General features: G+C 37.0%; 1 protein-coding gene across 4 annotated transcripts in view; it reads left to right on the top strand.

The window, feature by feature from the left end:
• The window catches only part of yeats2 (YEATS domain containing 2), a 143,747-nt gene that overhangs the window by 15,777 nt on the left and 103,599 nt on the right, over positions 1 to 24,371 (top strand). For all 4 annotated transcript variants that reach the window (XM_039761706.1, XM_039761687.1, XM_039761696.1 and 1 more), the window contains 5 exons: positions 1,268 to 1,429; positions 8,181 to 8,292; positions 15,831 to 15,875; positions 17,629 to 17,800; positions 18,699 to 18,935. In XM_039761706.1, coding sequence (XP_039617640.1) covers positions 1,268 to 1,429; positions 8,181 to 8,292; positions 15,831 to 15,875; positions 17,629 to 17,800; positions 18,699 to 18,935 — 728 coding nt within the window. The remainder of the gene's footprint in view (positions 1 to 1,267; positions 1,430 to 8,180; positions 8,293 to 15,830; positions 15,876 to 17,628; positions 17,801 to 18,698; positions 18,936 to 24,371) is intronic.

The following is a 24,371-nucleotide window of genomic DNA, read 5'->3' as shown; positions in this document are numbered from 1 at the left end:
TCCAAGGTGCTCCCTCTCCCACATTCTGGAAAGTATATGTAAAAAAAATCACACTGAATAGTCAAAGGGGAACAAACCCCCAAACAGGTTGAATTAAACGTTTTAAACTGCATTGTGGGGCATAAAAAGAAGCCAACAGAATAGGGTGTACTGCATGTATCCAAGGACATCACTTCCTCCTATATTCCCCTGTTTCACTAACATTTTTTCTTCTGGTGAATCAACACTTGCCTGCACAGCTGCGCTGCCTGGTATGCTGTCATACTCTATAGTGCACTTGTGTTCTTCTACTTCTGCTGGCAGACTTCTTTGCATAAAGCTGCAAGCCCCATTTCTTTGTGTGATTCCTCCTCAGCGTTCACCTGAAAAAAGAATATGGTGAATTTGTATAGCCTGCTTGCTATGGTATTATTATTGAGAAATAAAAACTTGGATTGGCTAATTTTCCTTCTTTCATAACATCACCAAAATTTTATCAAATCATTTTTTAGATTTGGGATATTTTGAGATAGGGGATTGTGTTTAAACAACTGTAATATCTTAGGGAATGTAATTGTTTCAGTGTAACATTTGATAAAAGTAAATCATTATATTCACTTGTGGATTTTTTTTAGTTATTTAACTAAAATTTTAACTGATTTCAAGTTTTTTACAAGGGCAATGTGAAGTTCTTCAGTGTGTGTTTGAGTTTTTAACTTATGCTTTAGTGATATGAAATAAAGATTTGAGTTTTGTAGTTTTTTTTTTTGTTTTTTTTTTGGAAGAAGTAATGCTGGTGGCACGGGTCCTCCCTGTGTGGAGTTTGCATGTTCTCCCCGTGTCTGCATGGGTTTCCTCCGGGCGCTCCGGTTTCCTCCCACAGTCCAAAGACATGCAGGTTAGGTGGATTGGTGATTCTAAATTGGCCCTAGTGTGTGCTTGGTGTGTGTGTCCTGTGGTGGGTTGGCACCCTGCCCAGGATTGGTTCTTGCCTTGTGCCCTGTGTTGGCTGGGATTGGCTCCAGCAGATCCCCGTAACCCTGTGTTCGGATTCAGCGGGTTGGAAAATGGATGGATGGATGGATTGAAGAAGTAATGCTTTTCTGGATAGTACAGCGGAGAGATATCAAACCTAATACTTAAACAGAAGTATATTATCACATGATTGGGGTGAAAGAACTTAATTCCTAGACTGGAGTGCTAGTGAAAAATTGTTTTGATTAATTCAGTAATGCTTTCTTTGAACATTTATGTAAATGTAACTTTTTTTTTTTCTCTCCAATGCAAGGTATATACCTCCTGATAAAAGAGAAGAAAATGACCAGTCTACACATAAATGGATGGTATATGTTCGAGGCTCAAGAAAGGAACCCAGCATTGACCATTTTGTTAAGAAAGTTTGGTTTTTTCTTCACCCTAGCTACAAACCAAATGATTTAGTTGAAGTTAGGTGAGTTTGTAATGTGAATTTGTTTCTTAACTTACTGCCTAGTGTAATCTGTGGAAGCATATTAGGGCTACAGAGAAAAAAAATAAGGACACACTGAAGAAAAAATGGCCTATTTCATGATTAAAATCGAAATTTTGACATTAATTACAAACTAAAGTATGAAATTTAAGTAGAAATTTTGAGATTAAAGTAAAACATTGTAAACTTCATCTTAAAATTGATGTTTAATTTACTAGAGTTTTTCAAACCCCATAGTAACTAAAGTAGCATATTAACTCTTTGAGGGCTGAATTATTTTTCCAAAAAAACTCAAGTTTTCTGTAAAGCACACAAAGCATAGTTTTCACACATAATTCAACACAAAATGTCTGTTGCTCTGTGCTGTGGCTGTTGTTGGCGCATGTTTGGCATCACAGCAGGAGGGCAGCGGTACTGGTCTCAGTGTGACACAATATGGTTTGTACCTCTTGTCATCATAAGTGGTGGTTCTCCAATCAGATGATGCCAGCACCTCACTTTCATTTTCGATATCCATCTCCAGATCACTTGCATCAAACTCGGAGTCCGACAGGTAAGAATCGTATTCGACGAAATTACGTAAAACGTCTGTGGAGTATTTTGCTTTGGACTCTCGCCAGATGTCGATGCCATTTTCGAGGTAGTTTGCTCTTCACTACTCACGCACGCATAGGGCATCGAGGTTAAATAAGCAAAGCTATGTAACCCTCCTTCTAGCAAAGCAAAACTAAAATTTAAGTGCGAGTTTTATCACAGTTTATAGCTGATTACCGTCCTCTAACCCCGAGTTTTGACAAAAGTCGACCTCAGCCCTGAAAGAGTTAAATGCTGTAATATCATGAACTTAATGTGTTCTGTGTGACAATCACTTCCTGTGGCTCCTTGCAGTGGAAGAGGAAGTCCGTTTAAGAAGCACATACAGTAGAGCAGGGGTGCCTACACTTTTTTGTCTTGCAAGCTACTTTTAAAATGACCAGGTCGAAATGATCTACCTACATTAAAAATTTATATATATATATATTATATATATATATCTATCTATACTAATAAAAGGCAAAGCCCTCACTCACTCACTCACTCACTCACTCACTGACTCATCACTAATTCTCCAACTTCCCGTGTGGGTGGAAGGCTGAAATTTGGCAGGTTCATTCCTTACAGCTTCCTTACAAAAGTTGGGCAGGTTTTATATCGAAATTCTACGCGTAATGGTCATAACTGGAAGCAGTTTTTCTCCATTTACTGTAATGGAGATGAGCTTCAACGCCGTGGGGGAGTTTCGTGTGACATCATCACGCCTCCCACGTAATCACGCAGTACATAGAAAACCAGGAAGACCTCAAAAAGCGCTCAAGAAAACATGCATTATATAATTGAGAAGGCAGCGAAACAATAAGAAGCGGCGAGTGACATATACAACCATATTCATGAGTTCTGCTACTTCGGAAACAAAGCACGATGTAAACCTACACTTTAAATTAAGTTCATAGACAGGCTGCTGCTGGCGTTTGTCATGCCCACGGGTAATGCGGAATACAAGTTTAATGAGAGCTGCCGCTGGCGTTTGTAATTTAGTGCCTGCCCATAAAAGGCCGTCCGTCAGCGGCAATCCAATAGCAAACTGCCACGGGTAAATATTCACGGGTGAAGGACTGTGCTTATGGAGAGGAAGATGAGATGGTCAGGGTGGTGTTTGACACAAACTCAGCGAAACTGCGAGAGAAAGTTTTAAGTGCCAGGACTAAGGTAACATTAAATAAAGCTATGGACATAGCACGAGATGGCACCAGCACAGCTGGGAACCTTCGATGCAAGTACACCGAGTGGCTCACGTGAACTGACGCAGTGCACAGATAAAAGCAGCAGTTCCAAAGAGCGCTGAACAAAAACCGAATTACACAATTGAAAAGGCAGCAAAAATATGAAGCGTCTGATAAGCATATTCATAAATCCAGCTACTGCGGAAACAAAGCACACGGTGGAAAAAGTCAATGTCCCGCTAAAGGAAGACAGTGTAAAAAAAACCCGTGCATGCAGTGTGTCAGGTCTCAGATAAAGAAGAAGATGAGCTGTTTATTGATGCAGTAAGAAACGAATCGATGAATGAAACCTGTCATCTTTACAACGATTGACAAACACGGAATGTAACTTGAACACAACACATCCTACAAATACGAACTTGATTGAAAGAAATAATGATAATCAAATCCTTGATGACAGCAACACTCAGTAACACTCACAAAACAAATACTGTATATTGACAGTCATGTTACGTTATTTTTAAAATGTTCCCTTTTCTTTTTCTAGCTTTTTTAACACACTACTTCTCCGCTGCGATACGCGGGTATATATATATGTATATATATATAACCCGATCTACATACTCGAATAATGGATACTTTATTCGCCATCAATGATTGTTTTGGTAAAGCCATACTCAGTGTATTCATTAGATGAACGGTAAAAAAGTAAGAGCGAGGGAGGATGACTCATTGAGGCATGCAGGCTGTAGTCTTGCGTCAACTCTATCTGAATTGCGCGATCACATTTGAAAAATATATCTTTTCAAGTTCTATTTAGTCCATATGTGTCAAACTCAAGGCCCGCGGGCCACATCCGGCCCGGCGTGTAATTATATCCGGCCCACGAGATCATTTTATATACTGTATTATTGTTATTAATGGCCCGGGTATATGAAGTGCTGGTAACACAATAAACTACAGATCCCATAATGCAGCGCTTCAGCTGCCTTGCCGAACACTTACGCGTTAATCAAGTCTACCTTATGATGCTGCAAGTTATTGCGAAGCTAGAGTTATTGCACTGAGTTTGCACGGCGCTTTGGTGACTTTGAAGAACAAAAAGTCCGTCTACATGCGGCTCGAACCTTGTGCATGTTTGGTAGCACATATCTGTGTGAGAAGCTCTTCTCAGTGATAAAGACTAACAAAACAGCACACAGGAGTCACCTCACTGATGAGCACCTGCAATCCATCCTGAGAATCTCCACAACACAGAACCTCACACCAAACAGAAATGAACTTGTGGCCAAAAAAGATGCCAGGCGTCCAGCTCTAAAATGACATATGAGCAAAGACAACTGAATGATTTGATTTGTTATTGCACGTAAGAGCGGGAGTCAACCGTTTTAACAAACAGCGTTTTGCACTGATCTGAAATAGCTGTGTGTGTATATATGTAGATATGTATGTATATGTATATATATGTTTATATATGTGTGTGTGTATGTATATATATATATATATATATATATATATATATATATATGTATTTGTGTGTACTGTATATATGTGTATGTATGTATGTATGTGTGTGTATATATGTGTGTATATATATGTATGTATATATGTGTATATGTATAGATATGTATATATATATATATATGTTTATGTGTGTGTGTGTAAATATATATATATATATATGACAACAACACTCATCACTCACAACAGTGACAAAACAATTACATTGACAATCAGGTTACGTTATTTTCAAAATGTTTTCTTTTCATTGCTTCTTTAACACACTACTTCTCCGCTGCGAAGCGCGGGTATTTTGCTAGTATATATATATATATATATATATATATATATATATATATATATATATATATATAAAAGCGAAATACCACTGACTCACTCATCATGAAATCTCCCGAACCATGAGGACCTGGGAGTTGAAATTCTGAATGTAGTTTACCCTTGACCCATAAGTGCTCACTAAGAAACGGTTTTAAAAATTTTGTGGTCCAAGCGCGTTCTGTCTGTATGTCTGTCCACTTTTCACTAGAGAATTACTTAACGGGTTTAGATCTGGTTGTAATTTGCTCGAACTTTCCGGTTGATTTTGCGACTTCTGTCATCGCGCTAAGTACCATAGTTTGCTTGCGGTACTGATGTATTTATCTAAATCCAAAAGATTAGTTGTGGGCCAAGAGTGGGGGTGGGGGGCCTTCCTCCTTCACTCACCAGCCTGTGTTCGAGTTGGTCTATGTCTAGCCATGTGTAAGAGTGCACCTTCCATCCACTTAGCTAGCGATACCAGTTTGTTCAACATACATTATCATCTACAGATTGTTAAGGAGTAACTTTTGACGATTTTGAGAGAAAGATCAGAGCTCCATGTGTTTTAGAGGGTAGCTGCTGATTGCCAGAGATTTCTCGGCCATGTACTTTTCTCTCCTATCGGGTAACACTCTCCTGTCAGAGCTGAACATGATCAGATATAGTGCCAACTTCTATTGATCTTTAAAGTTTGTCCTGTTTCATTACTATGTGAGTGTAGCCATGGGGTACAGCTAGTATAATATATTCACATATATACCGTATATACTCGTGTATAAGTTGGGTCTTGAAACCCATTGGGTCTTGATACGCCCATTTAAAAATAAGACACCTAATTTTTATTTTTTAAATTTTTTACGTCTTCTTGCTTCCTCCAATCTCGCACCAGTTTCTCAGACACATCGAATTTTGTTTCAGCAGTGCAGCTACCAATTTCTTTCGCTACTTTAAAGACTTTTAATTTAAAACCAGCTTCATATTTTCTTCTGATCGAATGTTCCGTCGTAGATAAGGGATGCTCTTACGATAAAGGTGTATTAGGATGTGAGATACAGAAAACACAAAAAAGTGCAAACGTCGCTTTGGAATAGGTCGGGTATTACTGTGTGGTCACATAGGCACAATGCATAGAAAAAAAAGGCAGTGTGCTCCATGGTTTCTCACTCAGGTGGGCGTTTGCATATCATAATCTCTTGGAAGAATAGCGTGAGTTTTCCGTATTCGACTTGTATGAGCGACGTTATAAAATACTGGAAATTATACCATAAAATTAAGCCCCAACTTATCCGCGGGAGAACTTAAATGCGAGTATATATGGTATATCTAACACCCCAGAGATCTTATTATCTTATAGATACAAAAAAAAAAAATTCAAAAATTTCATATGGCTGAATGGGACTACCTATTCACCACATTGCACACATTTGGTTTCGGCCCAAACATGTGCATGGATAAAACTACTCTATAATAGTCCAGAAGCCTTGGTTCGTATTAACATTATTTCAGACAACTTCAAACTAAAACGTGGTACTCGAGAAGGATGCCCTTTATCACCTTTGATCTTTGTAATCACCATCGAACTGTTGGCTGCATACTTTCAAAATGTATCAGAGGCAAAGGGGATTCTCAGGGAAGGAATTGAACAGAAAATATCACTATATGGTAAGGTATATATCTGACCCACAAGATTCTGTGCCAGCAGTCCTAAGAGAATCAGCAGATTTTCAAAAAATATCTGGACTTAAAATCAATTTAAATAAAAGCGTGCTTTTTCCAGTGAATTCTCTAGCACGTAATATCAGATTGGACACCCTCTCATTTATCATAGCGGATCAGTTTAAATATCTAGGGGTAAATGTTACAAGTAAATATAAAGCTCTTTTTCAACAATATTTTGCTGTCTGCATGGAAAAAATTAAACAAGACGTGAATAGATGGTCAACCCTCCACCTTACGTTAGCAGGGAGAATCAACATTGTTAAGATTACCATCCTTCCCAAGCTGCTCTTCCTATTTTAAAGCATCCCAATATACATTAACAAATAATTTTTTAAGAAGTTTAATTGAATCATAACTTCATTTATTTGGAATTCAAAACATCCACACATCCAAAGGCTGACTCTACAATGACCTAAAGCAGAAGGGTGGCATGGCACTACCTAACCTTCAGTTTTATTACTGGATGGCAAATATACAAGCTATAAAGACCTGGACATCAGCACAAATCAATGAATATCCACAAGCCTGGTCTGCAATAGAAGTAAAATCTTGCAGTACTTCTTCATATTCCCTGCTCTGGGCACCAGTTAATACAAACTACTGTCATTACACTAATGTAAGCCCCTTCCTTTCAAAGACCCCAGGGGAAAGGATCTGTCACTTAATATTTCAGAAAAATAGTGGAAAGCAGCCATGTACAGAATACACTCACGCTCCTTATATGCAAAGCATTCAATCATTCAACTTAAAATCATTTATCGAGTGCATTTATCTTGTTTAAAATTGTCCAAAATGTTTCAAGGACAAGATTCAACATGTGAATATTGCAGTCTAGCCAGTTTCTGGGTGTGCACCAAATTAACATTGTTTTGGACAAAAATCTTTGCATGCCTATCAGACAGCCTTGGTGTAACCATCACTCCTAATCCGTTAACAGCTGTGTTTGGTGTTCTCGCAGATGGATTTAAAGTGGAGAAGGACAAGCAAACTTTAATTCCCTTTACTACACTACTAGCATGTAGATTTATCTTGCTTAACTGGAAGAATCCCACCCCACCACACTTAAGTCGGTGGGTAACTGATATTTTATACTACTTGAAATTGGAAAAAATCTAATTCTCACTTAGAGAATCTGTTTAAAACTTTTTAAAAATGTGGCAGGATCTAATAGCATTTTAAAATAAACTTCCATTTCAGGAAAAAGGATACCCTTCCTTTCTTGTTCCTTTTATAGAGTAGCTTTGTTTTCTGTGTTTCCTCTCTTTCTCTTGGGTAGGGGTTGTATTTTGCTTTGCTTTTGTTAAGTTTGACTTGTCTGAATGGAATGTTATCAGTTTCTAATTAAAAATGATAAAAATCTAATGAAAATGCCGATTTGTCACAAGTAAGAGTCATCCTTTATTAGCTACGTCTTTTCTTGTGATGTCTTTCAGTGAGCCCCCATTTCATCTGACAAGAAGAGGGTGGGGAGAATTTCCTGTCAGAGTTCAGATTCATTTCAAGGACCCAAGAAACAAAAGGATTGATATAATTCACCATTTAAAGGTATATTTTCAAAATATACAGACTTCAAACTAAACAACTAACTATTATATCATATGAATAACAATCACTACTGTATTTTACTTGATTGCATTTATGTGGAGGACATCTGTGAACATCATGCATTGATAAATAAATGAGTTTCTTTTTCTGGAATGTTTAGATGCTCCTTGTAAGTCAACCAATCATGTTTTAGAAAAGCTTATATATTTTCTAAAGTTGCCTGTTTGAAGGAAATTGTCTGGAAATTTGATAGATTCAGAAATAACAGAGCTACTCAACTATCCAAATTAAAGAGAACAACTAAGCCTGCTTACTGCCACTTTCCATTCCGACAATGAGTGGGGTACATAGTGCTCATATAGTGGAAACACCATTGTTGAAGTTTTTGGAACTATACAAGTGCAGTAGCTTACTACTTCTGATTATTGCCAGGGGCATTGACTTTGCTGTTGTATCTAGTAATATTATTTATGTATCAAATGTTTCTTTATGAGTTGAGTATTTTGCAAAAAAGAAAAATGAAATACTGTAAATAGAACCATCAGAGATCTTGACTATTGCTGTTGTCAAGTTTCTTTTAGGAAAAACAAATCCAAATGTAGCATCCACTTATCTGAGATTAGACTTGCAGTTTTGATTGATGTTGACATAGACAAGTTTGGAGTCACTATGGTATGTGTGAATTAGCAAACCTCAATAAACTCTTGGAATGGGTAACTTGACCATTTCCAAAGTTATATGTAAATAAGACTATTGCAGTTTAAGTTATGTCAGGATTATTAAGTACTTTATTTCTGTTTCTTCTCACATGCTTGAAGCTGGAAAAAAAATCAATCAGACACACTTCTTTAGCCTCGAGAATTCTTAGCAGTTCCCAAAGTTACTATTTGAGAGATGTCAGCAGAGTACTAAAATTTTGAAAGTTATGAAAAGTTTCCAGTTTATTTATGGAACTATATCAGCTGTCTTGTCAAAAGACCACTGTTTTTTGTTAGTCAGGTATATCATGAACAGATTTTTTTTTCTTTGTACCTGTAGTCTGCTGAAGCAAGATTTGTTCAATTGACAATTTCTATTTGGCTGCATAGTGGCATATAGCTAGTAAGCCTAGGAGTAAGGCTGGCCTTCTGTTGTTTAAAAATATTTTTTTTCCTTCATTCGTTTAAAAAAATTGGACGCGAGTGTCAGTAGGTTTTGCGTACTAGGAACCAAGTTACCCGAACTTTTTTTATATCATTTCAGTAATTATTTACTGCTCTGATGCTAATCATTCTGATCATCAAATAGGTCATTACGATATTGACAAGAAGAATTCATAATTAATTGCAGAATTATGGTATTGGAGGGTGGCTCTAGAGTGCCTCTTTATCTTGCATGATTTGGCTCAAACAACTAATAAGCACATTGTCATCTCATAACAGGCTTAAGTTTTCAGTTTGGCATTTTTATGTCCAGCTATTTTAGCTCTAGACAGTCCTCAAGAAACTGTAACACACAGACAGACACACACACATAATCATGATATTGATGTTTTCAGTGTCAGGGGACCCTAAAACGTTCATATCCATCGAAAAGCCAGAGATCAAAATTTTGGACGATTCTACAGCTTTCTCTCCACCCCATACATGATAAATTATGGTGGGGGAGGGCACAAAGCAAAAATGTACATGACAAATTTAAAAACAGTATTATCAAAAACAAGATGTAACTTTTTGATAAATGGGGGATAAGTATAGTTTTAACTTTTTTTTTTGCTATGTATTATCAATTTAAAGTAATGCCAAACTTTCCTTGTTTTTGCACCAAATTAAAAAAATTTACTGTTTTTGTTTAAATGTGAAAACTGAATATTCTGCTGCTAAATTTGTTAATAAATGGTAACATCTCAGAGACTTATTATGGATAAAAGTATGGATATTTCTCCTTTGATATTTATGAGACATCATTGCCAAGAATGGAAAAAACTGAGATATAGACAGAAAATGGTAATTTAGTTTTTTGTTGTTGCTGCCTTCAAAATTAATTACATACTTAAATGTACAAATTATACGTCTTCAAAATACTGCAGTACATCTGTCTTATTTCTTAAAATATGAAGGAGTTATATTCTGTTTCTTGAGATTTAGTTTGCCATCTAGTAGATTTTTTCTGATATTGTTTCTTAATACAGTACAGTCACTCTTAACCGGCCACCTCGGGACTGGACCCATGGCCGGTTGCCTTTTGGCCGGTGAATCTGACACCTACCTATTTTCATGTAGAAAAATGTTTCTAAGGTATGTGCTGCACCTCTTCGATGTTCCTGAAGAAACCATATTCAAAAGGCTTCATCCACGATTTTGCACACGGATTTTTTCTTTGTACAACGATTGGACATTGTGGTGTAGCGGACGACTGGACAGTGTGGTGTAGCAGGTCCGCAGCTCAAGTCATAAAAGGCCACTTTTTAAATGAATAATCACCGCACTCATGTCTTAGCGAGGGTGCGTGGTATGTGTAGCCGATCGGTTCTTGGGGAATTCGTGATGCGGGCAATCCTAGCTTAAGTGCACAGGTGAGGAGTCGTCCGCATCCGTAATTGTTCCAGGGAACTGCTAATTGCCACATCTGATCCATGTCCCCGTGATAAATAGAAGCACGAGGCGGCTAGGGGGAGAACAGGAAAGAATGGGAGGTTAATGGAGAAGGAAGCAGGTAGAGGAAAGCTAGTGCAGGAGAGAGAGCAGATTCGATGAAGCAAAGGCAGACAGCTGCAAGGTGAACCCCTGCAGAGGAGTGTTTGGCCGACACTCGGTGGGACTGAAGAAGGCGATTGCTCCAGCTGAGCGATCATGGAGCTGGAGTGACTGGTACTGAAGACGACTGGCGATCAAAAGGCAGCGGCAGTCGTGGAGGCTTTGGGCTGGATTAGCCCCTGCTTGGCGAAAGAACCCAAGTCTCAGTCCGGATGGAGCCCGACGTAGCCAGGGATCGGAGGGCTAACGGAACAGTGTGGAAGGCAGCTTCACCTGCATGTTGGGCGACTCCCCTGTTGCGAAGCCCGATGGGAGAAGCAGGGGAGCCGCCAGGTAGAAAGAAGAAGGTACTGTGCTTTGGATTTTAAGAGACTGCTTCCAGCCATTGTTTTAACCTTGTTTGCGTTGTTTTTTAAGGGCTTGTTTTTTTACTAATGGATTTTAACCTCTGCTAATTCAGTCATTTTAATGGATTATTTATTTAAAGAAGACTTTTAATACACTGCACTTTATTTAATTTGAAAACTGTTTTGTTGTTTGCTGGTTTTAAAATACCTCTCACTTTCCAGGAAAGAAGGAAGTGCATACATATAATATAAAGAAGAACTCAGTATTTAAATAAAAAATAAAAAAAAAAACTATTTTAACAGGCCGGTTAATCCGTTGGCCGGTTAATGCGAGGCCAGTTAAGAGGGTTTGTACTGTATGTTTTATTATGCTGTGTTATTTCTGTTACACCTTTTGGGGAAAATTGCACTTACAGGTGCTGGTCATAAAATTAGAATATCATGACAAAGTTGATTTATTTCAGTAATTTCATTCATAAAGTGAAACATATATTAGATTCATTCATTGCACACAGACTGATGTATTTCAAATGTTTATTTCTTTTAATTTTGATGATTATAACTGACAACTAATGAAAGTCCCAAATTCAGTATCTCGGAAAATTAGAATATAAATTAAGACCAATGCAAAAAAAGGATTTTTAGAAATGTTGGCCAACTGAAAGGAATGAACATGAAAAGTATGAGCATGTACAGCACTCAATATTTAGTTGGGGCTCCTTTGGCCTGGATTACTGCAGCAATGCGGCGTGGCATGGAGTCGATCAGTCTGTGGCACTGCTCAGGTGTTATGAGAGCCCATGTTGCTCTGATAGTGGCCTTCAGCTCTTCTGAATTGTTGGGTCTGGTGTATTGCATCTTCCTCTTTACAATACCCCATACATTTTCTATGTGGTTAAGGTCAGGCAAGTTTGCTGGCCAATCAAGAACGGGGGTACCATGGTCCTTAAACCAGGTACTGGTAGTTTTGGCACTTTGTGCAGGTGCCAGGTCCTGTTGGAAAATGAAATCTGCATCTCCATAAAGTTCGTCAGCAGCAGGAAGCATGAAGTGCTCTAAAACTTCCTGGTAGACAGCTGTGTTGACCTTGGACCTCAGAAAACACAATAGACCAACACCAGCAGATGACATGGCACCCCAAACCATCACTGACTGTGGAAAATTTTACACTGGACCTCAAGCAACGTGGATTCTGTGCCTCTCCTCTCTTCCTCCAGACTATGGGACCTTGATTTCCAAAGGAAATGCTAAATTTACTTTCATCAGAGAACATAACTTTGGACCACACAGCAGCAGTCCAGTCGAGACGCTTCTGACGCTGTCTCTTGTTTAAGAGTGGCTTGACACAAGGAATGCGACAGCTGAAACTCATTTCTTGCATACGTCTGTGCATGGTGGTTCTTGAAGCACTGACTCCAGCTGCAGTCCACTCTTTGTGAATCTCCCCCACAGTTTTGAATGGGTTTTGTTTCACAATCCTCTCCAGGGTGCGGTTATCCCTATTGCTTGTACACTTTTTTCTACCACATCTTGTCCTTCCCTTCGCCTCTCTATTAATGTGCTTGGACACAGAGCTCTGTGAACATCCAGCCTCTTTAGCAATGACCTTTTGTGTCTTGCCCTCCTTGTGCAAGGTGTCAATGGTCGTCTTTTGGACAACTGTCAAGTCACCAGTCATGATTGTGTAACCTACAGAACTAAACTGAGAGACCATTTAAAGGCTTTTGCAGGTGTTTTGAGTTAATTAGCTAATTAGAGTGTGGCACCAGGTGTCTTCAATATTGAACCTTTTCACAATACAGTGATCCCTCGCTATATCATGCTTTGACTTTCGCGGCTTCACTCCATCGCGGATTTTAAATGTAAGCATGTCTAAATATATATCACAGATTATTTGCTGATTCACGAATTTCTGCGGACAATGGGTCTTTTAATTTATGGTACACTCTTCCTCAGTTGGTTTGCCCAGTTGATTTCATACAAGGGATGCTATTGGTGGATGCCTGAGAAGCTACCCAATCGGAGCACGAATTACATATTAAATAAAACTCCTCAATGATATACGATATGCTTCCTGCGGGGTGCTTTGCACATTTCAAAACTCTAACAGCCCGTATTGATTTTTGATTGTTTGCTTTTCTCTGCCTCTTTCTCTGACATTCTCTGCTCCTGACAAGGGGGTGTGAGCAGAGGGGCTGTTTGGACAGAGGCTGTTTGCTTAGAAGATACTGATGCTCCTCTAAAAAATGCTCGAAAGACTACCTTCACATTGATCCCTTCATTCCCGTGGCTTTATCTCGGTGCTTCGTTTACTTAAAAGCCCAACAGCCCTATTGATTTTTGTTTACTTTTCTCTCTCTCTGACATTCTCTGCTCCTGACGGCACTCCTTTGAAGAGGAAGATATGTTTGCATTCCTTTAATTGTGAGAAAGAACTATCATCTCTGTCTTGTCATGGAGCACAGTTTAAACTTTTGACTAAAGGGTGCTACTTCATGTCTAGAGGGCTCTAATAATGTTAAAAACCATATTTAGAAAGTCTAAAACAGGTTTTCTATGCTCTAACTGCGAAAATATTTATAAATACAAGATTTATAAATAAAGAATCCTACTTCGTGGAAATTCATTTATCTGTCTGGCGCGGATTAACCGCAATAAACAAGGGTTTACTGTATAACTGTGCAGAGAATATTTATAAACAGTGTGGGAGAGTTTCTAAGGGCTTAAAATATATAAAAATAACCATACAAACATATGGCTTCTACTTCGTGGATTTTCACCTATCACGGTGGGTTCTGGAACGCAACCCCCGCGATCGAGGAGGGATTACTGTACAGTATTCTAATTTTCCGAGAAACTGAATTTGGGACTTTCATTAGTTGTCAGTTATAATCATCAAAATTAAAAGAAATAAACATTTGAAATACATCAGTCTGTGTGTAATGAATGCAGCTAATATACAAGTTTCACTTTTTAAATGGAATTACTGAAGTAAATCAACTTTGTCATGATATTCTAATTTTATGACCGGCACCTGTATAGTATAATACTGAAATGTACTTTAATGTCACTTACAGTGAACTCAGAATTGTGCATGATTTTTTTAATTGCATATTTTCAGAAATGTGGATACCCATGAATTTTTTTGATTCTGCCTAATTTTTTATTATTATGCAGAAAATGAGTAACATATTTCACAGAGTACCTTTTGGAATATTTCAACTGATTATTTTTCATTATAACTTGCATGATAGATCTGTTTGTATCAATTTCAGTATTTTAACAACTTTGGAGTAGTCATTTCTAAGTGTAATTATCAGTTTTTTTTTTTTTGTTTTTTTTACACATTTACAGAAATCTTTTATCAAATTTTACCTTAGTTTTCTTAGTCAAACCTTTGCTAATTGGTTTATCAAAGAAGCCATGGCCAATCTAAAGAAATTTTGTTCGAAATAGTGCCCTTATCTGTTTATGCAAAACAATTAATGTAATTTTGAAAATTATCTCAAAAGGTCAACAGAGGGTATTCAGTGAGGACAAGTGATCAAGTATTTATAAAACACTAGCCTGTGCTGTAAAAAGCCCGGGCTCCTAGAAACCATGGATTCTGGCACTTCAATAAAACAATCACATCAGTTTTGCAATAGCGGCTAAGCAAGGTTATTTTTCTCTGTGGTTTAATTTTGTCGACTTGCTCGCCTTCGTTGTCTATCAGCTGTCAAGCGAATTTCTCTCTCCTCGGAGGTCTTATTTTACCGATGTGTTTACCTCGCTTGTGTATTAGCGGCTAAGCAAGTTTCTTTTCTCTGCGCATTTACTTTGGCGACAGATTTGCTTTCTTTGAGCTTCATGCGTTAACTTGGGACTGCCTTGCCGGTTCTTTGATCTTAATGCTGTAGCCTTGCACTTCCGGGCTGGACAGACAGGCACACACACACACTTCCATGTGTAGACGTTTATATATAAGATAATGAAAATTTTTTGGTGTACAATATTATTGTACAGTTTTCTAGCTATCATCATTAAAGTAATATATAAATACTATTGAATGTTTATGTATTTTTTTGGAATTTAACATTTATGAATCTCCAAATAATGAGGTTGGCCACCACATCCAAAAAATAATTTTATTTGGTGCTCTTTGAATGCTAATATAGAAAATGATAAGCACTAATCTATCAACAAGTAGAGCAAAATGGTAACATCATTCTTGCCAAAGTCTTGATGATTACAGAAAACATACATCTGGATTGTGCCACTATCTAGTAAAGTAGAAGGTAGTGACATTTATTGTAGTAACACAAAAACAGCTGTAACAGAATTTATCAGTGCTCAAATATGTTATTTACCAGTGACTAAAATTCACAGAGAGATGGGGCATGCTTCAAATTTGCTGTCAGATTTTATCTTAAATTTATTATTGTATGACTAACTGATTTTTTTAACCTTTTAATAGCTGGACAGAACATACACTGGCCTGCAGACCCTTGGAGCAGAAACGGTAAATTGGAATTCAGCAAAGTTTTGCTAGATTTGCAGTATTTAATCAAGCTAATATTATTTGATTAATTAGGTTTTCACATAAGAACAGAGCAGAAGTAAAATGTAGTCCTGCTGTAGTTATAATTACTCAAGCTTCCACGTCTGTCCTACTTCCTTTCAATTAAGGGGTTGCTGCTGATAAGAAATCTGCCAGTCAGAGTTTGATAACTAGGTTTGACCAGTATTTTCTTTCATTATTAGCTGGCAAAGTAATAGTGACTGGTTTATTTGCAGCTTGGAAACTCAACCATTCCTTCCATCCCATTTTCATTTCTGTGCATTTTGTGATAAAGAGACAAGTTTCATAGAGTTAACAAGTAGTGTTGTAAGAATTCTTTTCCATTGCTTCTGATCTGAATTCAGAATTAAGCAGATAGCAGGCTAAGGTTAATATAAACTTTGCATCTGGATGCTATCTGTTATGATAACTTAGAGAAGGTTATGCTTTATGTGTACAGGCTACATGTAGGCATGTGTGATGCCTTCTTTAATGCCCAGTGTACTAATCCCCATGTTTCGCTAAAAATTTTACAGTGTAAAGGAAGGGCAAAAGAAGATCTAATAGATACAATCATTGTATGACTGAAATGTGTAGTTTAGATTGAAAACTTGAATGACTTGAATCTTATTTAAAAGCTTTTTTCAGTCAATTTAAGCAAAGCCTTAAAGGGTACACAAATGCCGGAAAACCCATTGAATATGGGCAATATACACAGAGAATATCACATTACAATGTGGTTGAAGTTACCACACTAGAAACCTTTACATTTTTTATGTAATTAAGACACTAGGTAGACAGTAGTACTTGATTACCTCAATGAGACTAATGGCTTTTTCTTATCATCTTATTATCTTAGGTTCTTGTTAAAATATAATTAATTCTTGTCTTATCAAATAACTAAATGTGAGTCGAAAATCTTCACCAAAAGTGCATTCATCTATTTTTTTGGTAGCACTTTAGCTTAGGTATGTAACAAGACCTTTATAAAGGCTTTTTTGGTGTTAATGACACAGAGGGCATCACTAAAGTGTTTATTGATCTCGCCAGTATAATTGTCAGTACAATTACTAATAAATATGAAGAATTCACAGGCCATGTATTGGAAGTGTGCAGTATCAAAAGCAGCCGAAAGAAGAAGAATATCAAGAGAATATACAGTGGTATAGTGTACAGTGATTTCTTGATTGAAACAGGTGTGGCAGTAATCAGGCCTGGGGGTGGCTACGGAAATTGAACTCAGGTGTGATACACCACAGTTAGGTTATTTTTAACAAGGGGCAATTACTTTTTCACACAGGGCCATGTAGGTTTGGATTTTTTCTCCTAAATAATAAAACCATCATTTAAAAACTGCATTTTGTGTTTACTTGTGTTATATTTGACTAATGGTTAAATGTGTTTGATGATCAGAAACATTTTGTGTGACAAACATGCAAAAGAATAAGAAATCAGGAAGGGGGCAAATAGTTTTTCACACCACTGTATGTCTCACTTAAGACTTTTCTGGTCATTTCAATTGAAGTTATTTTTGTAGGCCACAGTGCATAGTGATGCTTTGCATGTGTCATTAATTCCAGAAGAACCTTTGTTAAGGTCTTGTTACATAACAGTAAGTGAGTAATATGTGCATTTTTACAGTACATAAAGTGTTACCATTTTTTTTAACTGGCTATTTTTTTTGACTTGCCATGCTTTTGTCTTTGTCTAATAGGTAGTTGATATTGAACTTCACCGCCATTCCTTGGGGCCAGAGTATCTTTGTAATACTTCACAGCAGCCTTCAACATCCTATCCCTTGCATTTCACCTCAGGGTCCAATTCTTCAAATCGCACATCTTCTCCAGTGAAACTTACGCATGAGTCATTAGTTGCAGCTGAGAAAGGTACTAGTGCTGTTATTATGATATGTAGTTGGTATATTTTGTTACTATTAAAGAAGGTTAAGAACACTTGTAACTAAACTGTGCTTCAGTCTTGATTGACTGACTATAAATTTACAGGTTCAGACAAGGTAGTAACTCTATATGACTGTCAATGGCCACAGGATAACTAAGAAATAAAAGTTGTATGTAACCATCAAAAACCTTATTCCATACATAACTGTTCTGCTGCTTTGATAGTCAAGTGCTGAATTGTAGATAGTAAAGAACTCCAGGTCAAGATCCCAGTCTTGTGAGAGATTCATGGCTTTGAGAAATAGTGGAAAGTTGGGGCACATTTGGCAGGAGGTTCATTGGTGGGGAGGAGGAATAAAGAATAAATGGAAAGATACTGTATCAGCTTGAGACAGTTGTTCACAAAAGTGCAAATGTCTTCACTGTGCTGTCCATATATTGGTTTAAAAGGTAGGGAAAATGGCACTAGTAACTCAAAATCGTTTTGCTGCAGATGTGGAGTCTGGAAAGATTCTGATAGTAGCAATTAAGCCTCTTTCCTTAGACATAAATGAAGGTTTTTATTTAAAAAGTGCATAATAGAGAGAAATGATAATGTGAACATTTTAATGTTTGTGCATCCATGAAAGGTGATTATGTAAATTAGGCAGTTGAATTTGTTTTCAAACCTTTTGAGTAATGCTGCATTTTCCACATTATTTCATTAAAAATGAATTCTGAAGACTATATATACTCCATTTAGAATTACACATAATCCGTAAACAGTAAAATGGAACATTGTTAATTTTCTCTGCATTGATTGACTGTTTTGTTCTATTAATTTAATTTTCAATTTTCATTGTATTGTAATTATGTTCTATTGATTCCTTTTTTAAATATTTTGAAGGTTATCCTATCAAGAGTGAAACAGGAAGGTCTGCTACTTACTTGATTCACACTACTGAACGAACTCCTTCTAGACCTAGAATGACAGAAAAAATTGCTTTGGGGTCTCATGGCAACTCTGCATTTCAGCCTATCACTGCAAGCTGCAAAATTGTGCCTCAAAGTCAGACACCTAGTTTAATGGATTCACCTGCCAAGTCATTTCAACCAATCACTATGAGCTGCAAGATTGTATCAGGTATTATAATCAAAGGAATATTATATTTTTTATTACTCTTTTCTTGGGATTATTTTAAGTCCTCATATTACCTAAAGATACCAACTGGTAGCCCACTGGAAAAGTGATATGTTTGTTAAACAGCTCACCTCACCTTATCTGCTGTACAGCTTGGTCTTCGCTAGAGGTGAGAAGACCAATGAATCATGTGCAGATACCCATTTTCAGTGCATTAGGTAATGTGATACTTGCTAGTACCACTAGAGGTGGTAAGACTACTGAATCATTTGAAGATGCCCATGTTCAGTACTTTAGGTAATGTAGTACTCACTAGTACTCTGTAAGGTTACTTCTCAGTTTTTGCAGTTTGAATTCTGTTAGGTCATATTCAATAGATTTGTGTAACTATCTTTGTTTGAAGAAGAACCTGCTTTACAACCATAATTTATCTTTACTCAGTTTTTCAATAAGTATTTTAATACTGCAGTCAGATGTTATGTCGTGAAAATCTCATTATCTTAATAAACTAGAAAAGGACCATATTTGTAGGTAGTAATTGCATAAAAAAATATTTCAAAGCCTTTACTTTGTTCAAAGCCCAAAATTGAGATATTTTTATGTAGTTTAAAATAAATAAGGCCTAAAAAACAGAAATCTTGAGCAATGCATTTTCAGAGCAGAAAGTTTAAAAGAAATAATTTGCAATGAGAATGAACAGTGATTTTTGTAGCATTTTAAACTATAAATTGTACATCATTGCACATCATTTTTGTTAATCTTTCTGAGTGTAGCATGCTGCCTATTTGTATGGTGAAAATACTTACTGTTGAAGAAATCAAGAGTCAAATGAAAACATTACATATAATAAAATAACAGCCCTGTACATGATATCCAACCCAGACCACCCTGCACACATCAGAATTCCAAAAACAACAAAAGATGAGTCTGATTTGACTGACAGGTTAGGAGCAACCCTGCAACGCCGCCATTAACAAAAAGGTTAGAGAACATGTCAGTGGTAAGAGTCACAGGACACAACCTCCTGCACTGACTTTAAGTGACTGTGAAAACTTTATTTCTGTATAAAATTACCCAAAAATACATTTCTTCTTATTTCAACTGTCTCTACAAGGGGGGAGTGAGGGTCCCCATATGAAACTATGGACGGGTGCTTTGTGAGTACTGTAACTTGAAACTGAAAGGGCATTGCTCAAAAAAACAACATAGGGACAATGTGAGGCAGACAACTTCCAGGAATGGTAATTAAACACATGACACTTGAACTGTAAAACTCTACACTGTGACACCTCAAAGTTACACTGTGAGCAATGCTTCAGCAAATGCATCATTCTCAATAGTCAAAACTATGATTAGAATCTGACTCTTCATGTTCATGTTGTCTTCATGTTCCTTAGCAGTAGCGTTCTGTAGCTTTTCTAGAACTTCCTGAACTCTGTGTTCTGTTTTTTTATAGGAGAAGGCATTTCCCTAGTACAAACATCAAGTCTTATTGGTGAACCAAACATTCCCCATGCATTCTGAGCAGTCATGCATGCAATATTTTTCTTGCCTTTTACACCCATATTACACATTTAATATAAAAGACTAATCCTAGACAACTATACATCATTGGATTGCTGTGAACCTCCGCTCTTATGTGCTGCTCAACATGTGCAAATTGCATATTTTACTAATGAAAGAGAGCAGACAACTTGGAGACTTATTTATTTGAAAGAAAACATTCTTAGGTATGTTAAAAATACTCTTTTTTTGATTGACATGTTGGCTTATTGCGATGTGTACAAACAACACTGAAATTTGAGGCTATAGGAATTAGTTGATGCCTTGTGTTATTTCAGCTCTTCACATCCCTAACCAAGAAAGTAGATGGCACCTAATAGACAAGTCAGTTTTAAGGTGTTTGTATCACTTTCCTAAGAAATATTTTTGACATAGCTATGCTTTATAGGCTGTATATGCTCATTTACTAAGGGTTGTCATGAATATTAAACAGTTGATTTTACATTAGGATGAATTAATTTTTTGGAAGCCATACAAAAGGGATTTTCAATCTCTGATATACGGTAAATCCAAACATGAGGAAATACACAGCTCTAATTTTAAAACAATACTGCAGTGTGTCAAAGTTTTAAATGACTAATGTTTATAGGAACATATTATTTTATAAAATATTATAATCTTGTCATATCTCTCTTACTGTTAACATGTTTTATGTTTGCATAAACTATATCTAACGTCAGTCTATTTAAGTCTCTTACTAAAGGATTACACAAAAAATGTGCCTTAACTGTTCTGCCAATACCTTAGGCGTGCAGTACACTACACAACTCACAATTGGAAAGTATGTCAAACTTGTAACCAGCAGTTGCTATATCTTGTCCCTTTAAGGATGTCAGATTACATGCCTAGGAATTGGAGTGGATGATGGATTACACAACTGCCTCACAGATTTTCAGCACAGTTTCATTTATTCAAATTACAATTAATTAATCCTATTAATGTGCTGCCTAATGGTATTGATTCCTGTATGGATGCTTTTCAGGTATGGTAAATTCTGCAGAAATCTGCCATTGTATGATAAAACACAAGGCATTAGATAGACAAGTAAACCTCTTTTTTGTCTGTGCGGTCCAAAGCTCCTGTTTATCTTCTTTGCTAGTGGCTGCATTGTGTCCTTCTAGGTAATTGCTCGTGTGTTGTCAGTTCTCACTTTCACATGAGCCTGCTTATATAACTTAACAACAACAATATTTTTTTGTATAGTATATTTTCATACACATTTTGTAGCTCAAAGTGCTTTACAGGATGAAGAAAGAGGAAAAAAAAAGACAAGATATAAAAAAAGTAGGCAGTAAGGTCCGATGGCCAGGGAGGACAGAAAAAAAAAAAAAAACTCCAGACAGCTGGAGAAAAAAACAAAATCTGCAGGGGGTCCAGGCCATGAGACTGCCAAGCCCCCTCTAGAGATTTACCTAACATAAATGATCTCAATCAGTCCTCATGGTTTTCAGGCTTCACAAGGAAGAACTTGATGATGGTCATATGGACCTCTGGGCTTTAATCCATCAATGTAGGGACAGCACGGTGCTTTGATCGGGTGGTGGTGGTGGTGGTGGCGGCACCGCTCGCTATCACAGAATACTGTAAAAAGAACAGCAGAGAAAGTAGGGGTTAGTTTTCAGAGCCACCATGAATAATAATGATAATTAAATGCATATACAGAATATCGGGACTAAACTGAAGAATATCAGGAACTAAAAATGAAGCTCTGAGAAAGCCATGTTAAAATAATTTGTTTTTAGCAGTTTTTTTTAATGTTCCACTGTATTAGCCTGGCAAATTTCTATTAGTAAGCTATTCCAGATTTTAGGTGCATACCAGCAGAAGGCTCCCTCACCACTTCTTTTTAAGTTTAGCTCTTGGAATCATAAGCAGACACTCATTTGAAGATCTAAGGTTATGACTTGGAGTGTAAGGTGAAAGACACGCTGAAATATATGATGGAGCAAAATTATTTAAGGCTTTGTAAACCATAAGCAGTATTTTAAAGTCAATAGTAAATAACACAGGTAACCAATGTATTAACATCAGTGTAATGTGCTTGGATTTTCTTTTCCTAGTTAAGATTTAGCAGTTGCATTCTGCACTAGTTTCAATCAATTGATGTCTGTTTTGGGTAGTCCTGAGAAGAGTGCGTTACAGTAATGGTTATAAGGGGTCTAAATTTTGCTAAATTTCTTAATTGAAAAAATGCTGTCCTAGTAATCTGATTAATAAGTGATTTAAAATTCAGGTCACAGTCAATAATTACCACTAAATTCTTTACCTCCGTCTTGACTTTTATTCCTAATGGATCAAGTTTATTTCTAATATCCTCATTATATCCATTTTTGCCAATCACTAAAATGTCTGTTTTCTCCTTACTTAGTTTGAGGAAATTACTACTCATCCATTCAGAAACACAAATAAGACATTGTGTCAGTGAATCAAGAGAGTCGGGGTCATCAGGCGCTATTGATAAAGCAGTTGTGTGTCATCAGCATAGCTGTTGTAGCTTACATTATGCCCCAAGTTAACCTGACCTAATGGAATCATGTAAATCGAAAAGAGCAGTGGACCCAGAATAGATCCTTTTGGAACACCATATAAAATATTATGTATCTTTGAAAGTTAATTACCACAATTTACAAAGAATTTTCTACCTGCTAGGTATGACTCAAACCAATTTAAGACACTGCCAAAGAGGCCCATCCATTGACTAAGGCAATTTCTAAGAATATTGTGGTCAATGGTATCAAATGCGGTATTCAGATCTAAGAGGATAAGAACAGATAAATGGCCTCTGTCTGCATTTACCCGCAAGTCGTTTAGTACTTTGAGGGCAGTTTCTGTACTGTGATTTGTTCTGAAAGCTGACTGAAACTTATCAGGAATAGCATGTTTATTGAGGTGGTAATTTAGCTGCATAATGACTGCCTTTTCTAGGATTTTACTTAAGAAAGGCAGGTTAGAAATAGGTCTAAAATTTTCAAAAGCAGAGGAGTCTAGATTATTTTTCTTGAGCAGGAGTTTAACTACAGCAGCCTTAAGACAGTCTAGGGAGACTCCCATATCTAATGATAAATTTACTATGTCAAGAATACTATCATTTAGCACGGCCGATACTTCTTTGAAAAAACTTGTTGATATTGGGCCATGGCCTCAGGTGGAGGGTCTCAGTTGAAAAATTATTTTATATAAATCAGGTAAATCTATCCTGGTGAAAGAATTTTATTTGTCTAAAATTGAGTACCGGGGTTTAAGAGGATAAGTATTGAGGAGATGTACTGTATTATTTCTAATATCATTAATTTTGTGGTTAAGACAAAATCACACCTACGTTTGCCAGGGCAAGTTGCAGACTAGTATGACTGAGTTTCAAACTGCACAACTGGCAAGCACATGAGTGCATCTTTACTATCCCCAACTTGTTAACTTTGTGTAAATGATATTTATGACTGAAGATTGCTGCAAAGGTCATGTAGTGTGTTGGGGTCTTTAATGGATCCTCCTATAAAATGAGATGTGAGATTTGTTTACTACTACCCACTGCACTTTGACCTTTTATCTCCTTTACTCACATTGAATCTCGGCAAATTATCAAATTGTGTATCTCCATTGCAAGTGAATTTGATTACTTTTCTATTTTAACATTAACTGTGAGCATTCAGAGTAATACCACTGAAAACCAATAAGAAACATACATTTCTTAGACACTGTACATGCCAGAGAGGAAGGACAGACATCCTGGCCAGGAAAAGAAAGATGGATTCATGACCGGCTAGGAAGGCATAATGGAAGGATCAGGCAAATGGGCAGTGTTGCTCAAGGCAGGAACAGTTTATGACAGCCACAGGGTGGCATGGGAGTTGGAGTTGGGAAATGCAGCCCTATCTG

The sequence above is a fragment of the Polypterus senegalus genome, chromosome 1 (genome assembly GCF_016835505.1).
Source record: "Polypterus senegalus isolate Bchr_013 chromosome 1, ASM1683550v1, whole genome shotgun sequence".
NCBI lineage: Eukaryota > Metazoa > Chordata > Cladistia > Polypteriformes > Polypteridae > Polypterus > Polypterus senegalus.
The sequence above is the reverse complement of the archived record's forward strand: the minus strand, read 5'-3'. Positions and strand labels throughout refer to the sequence as shown.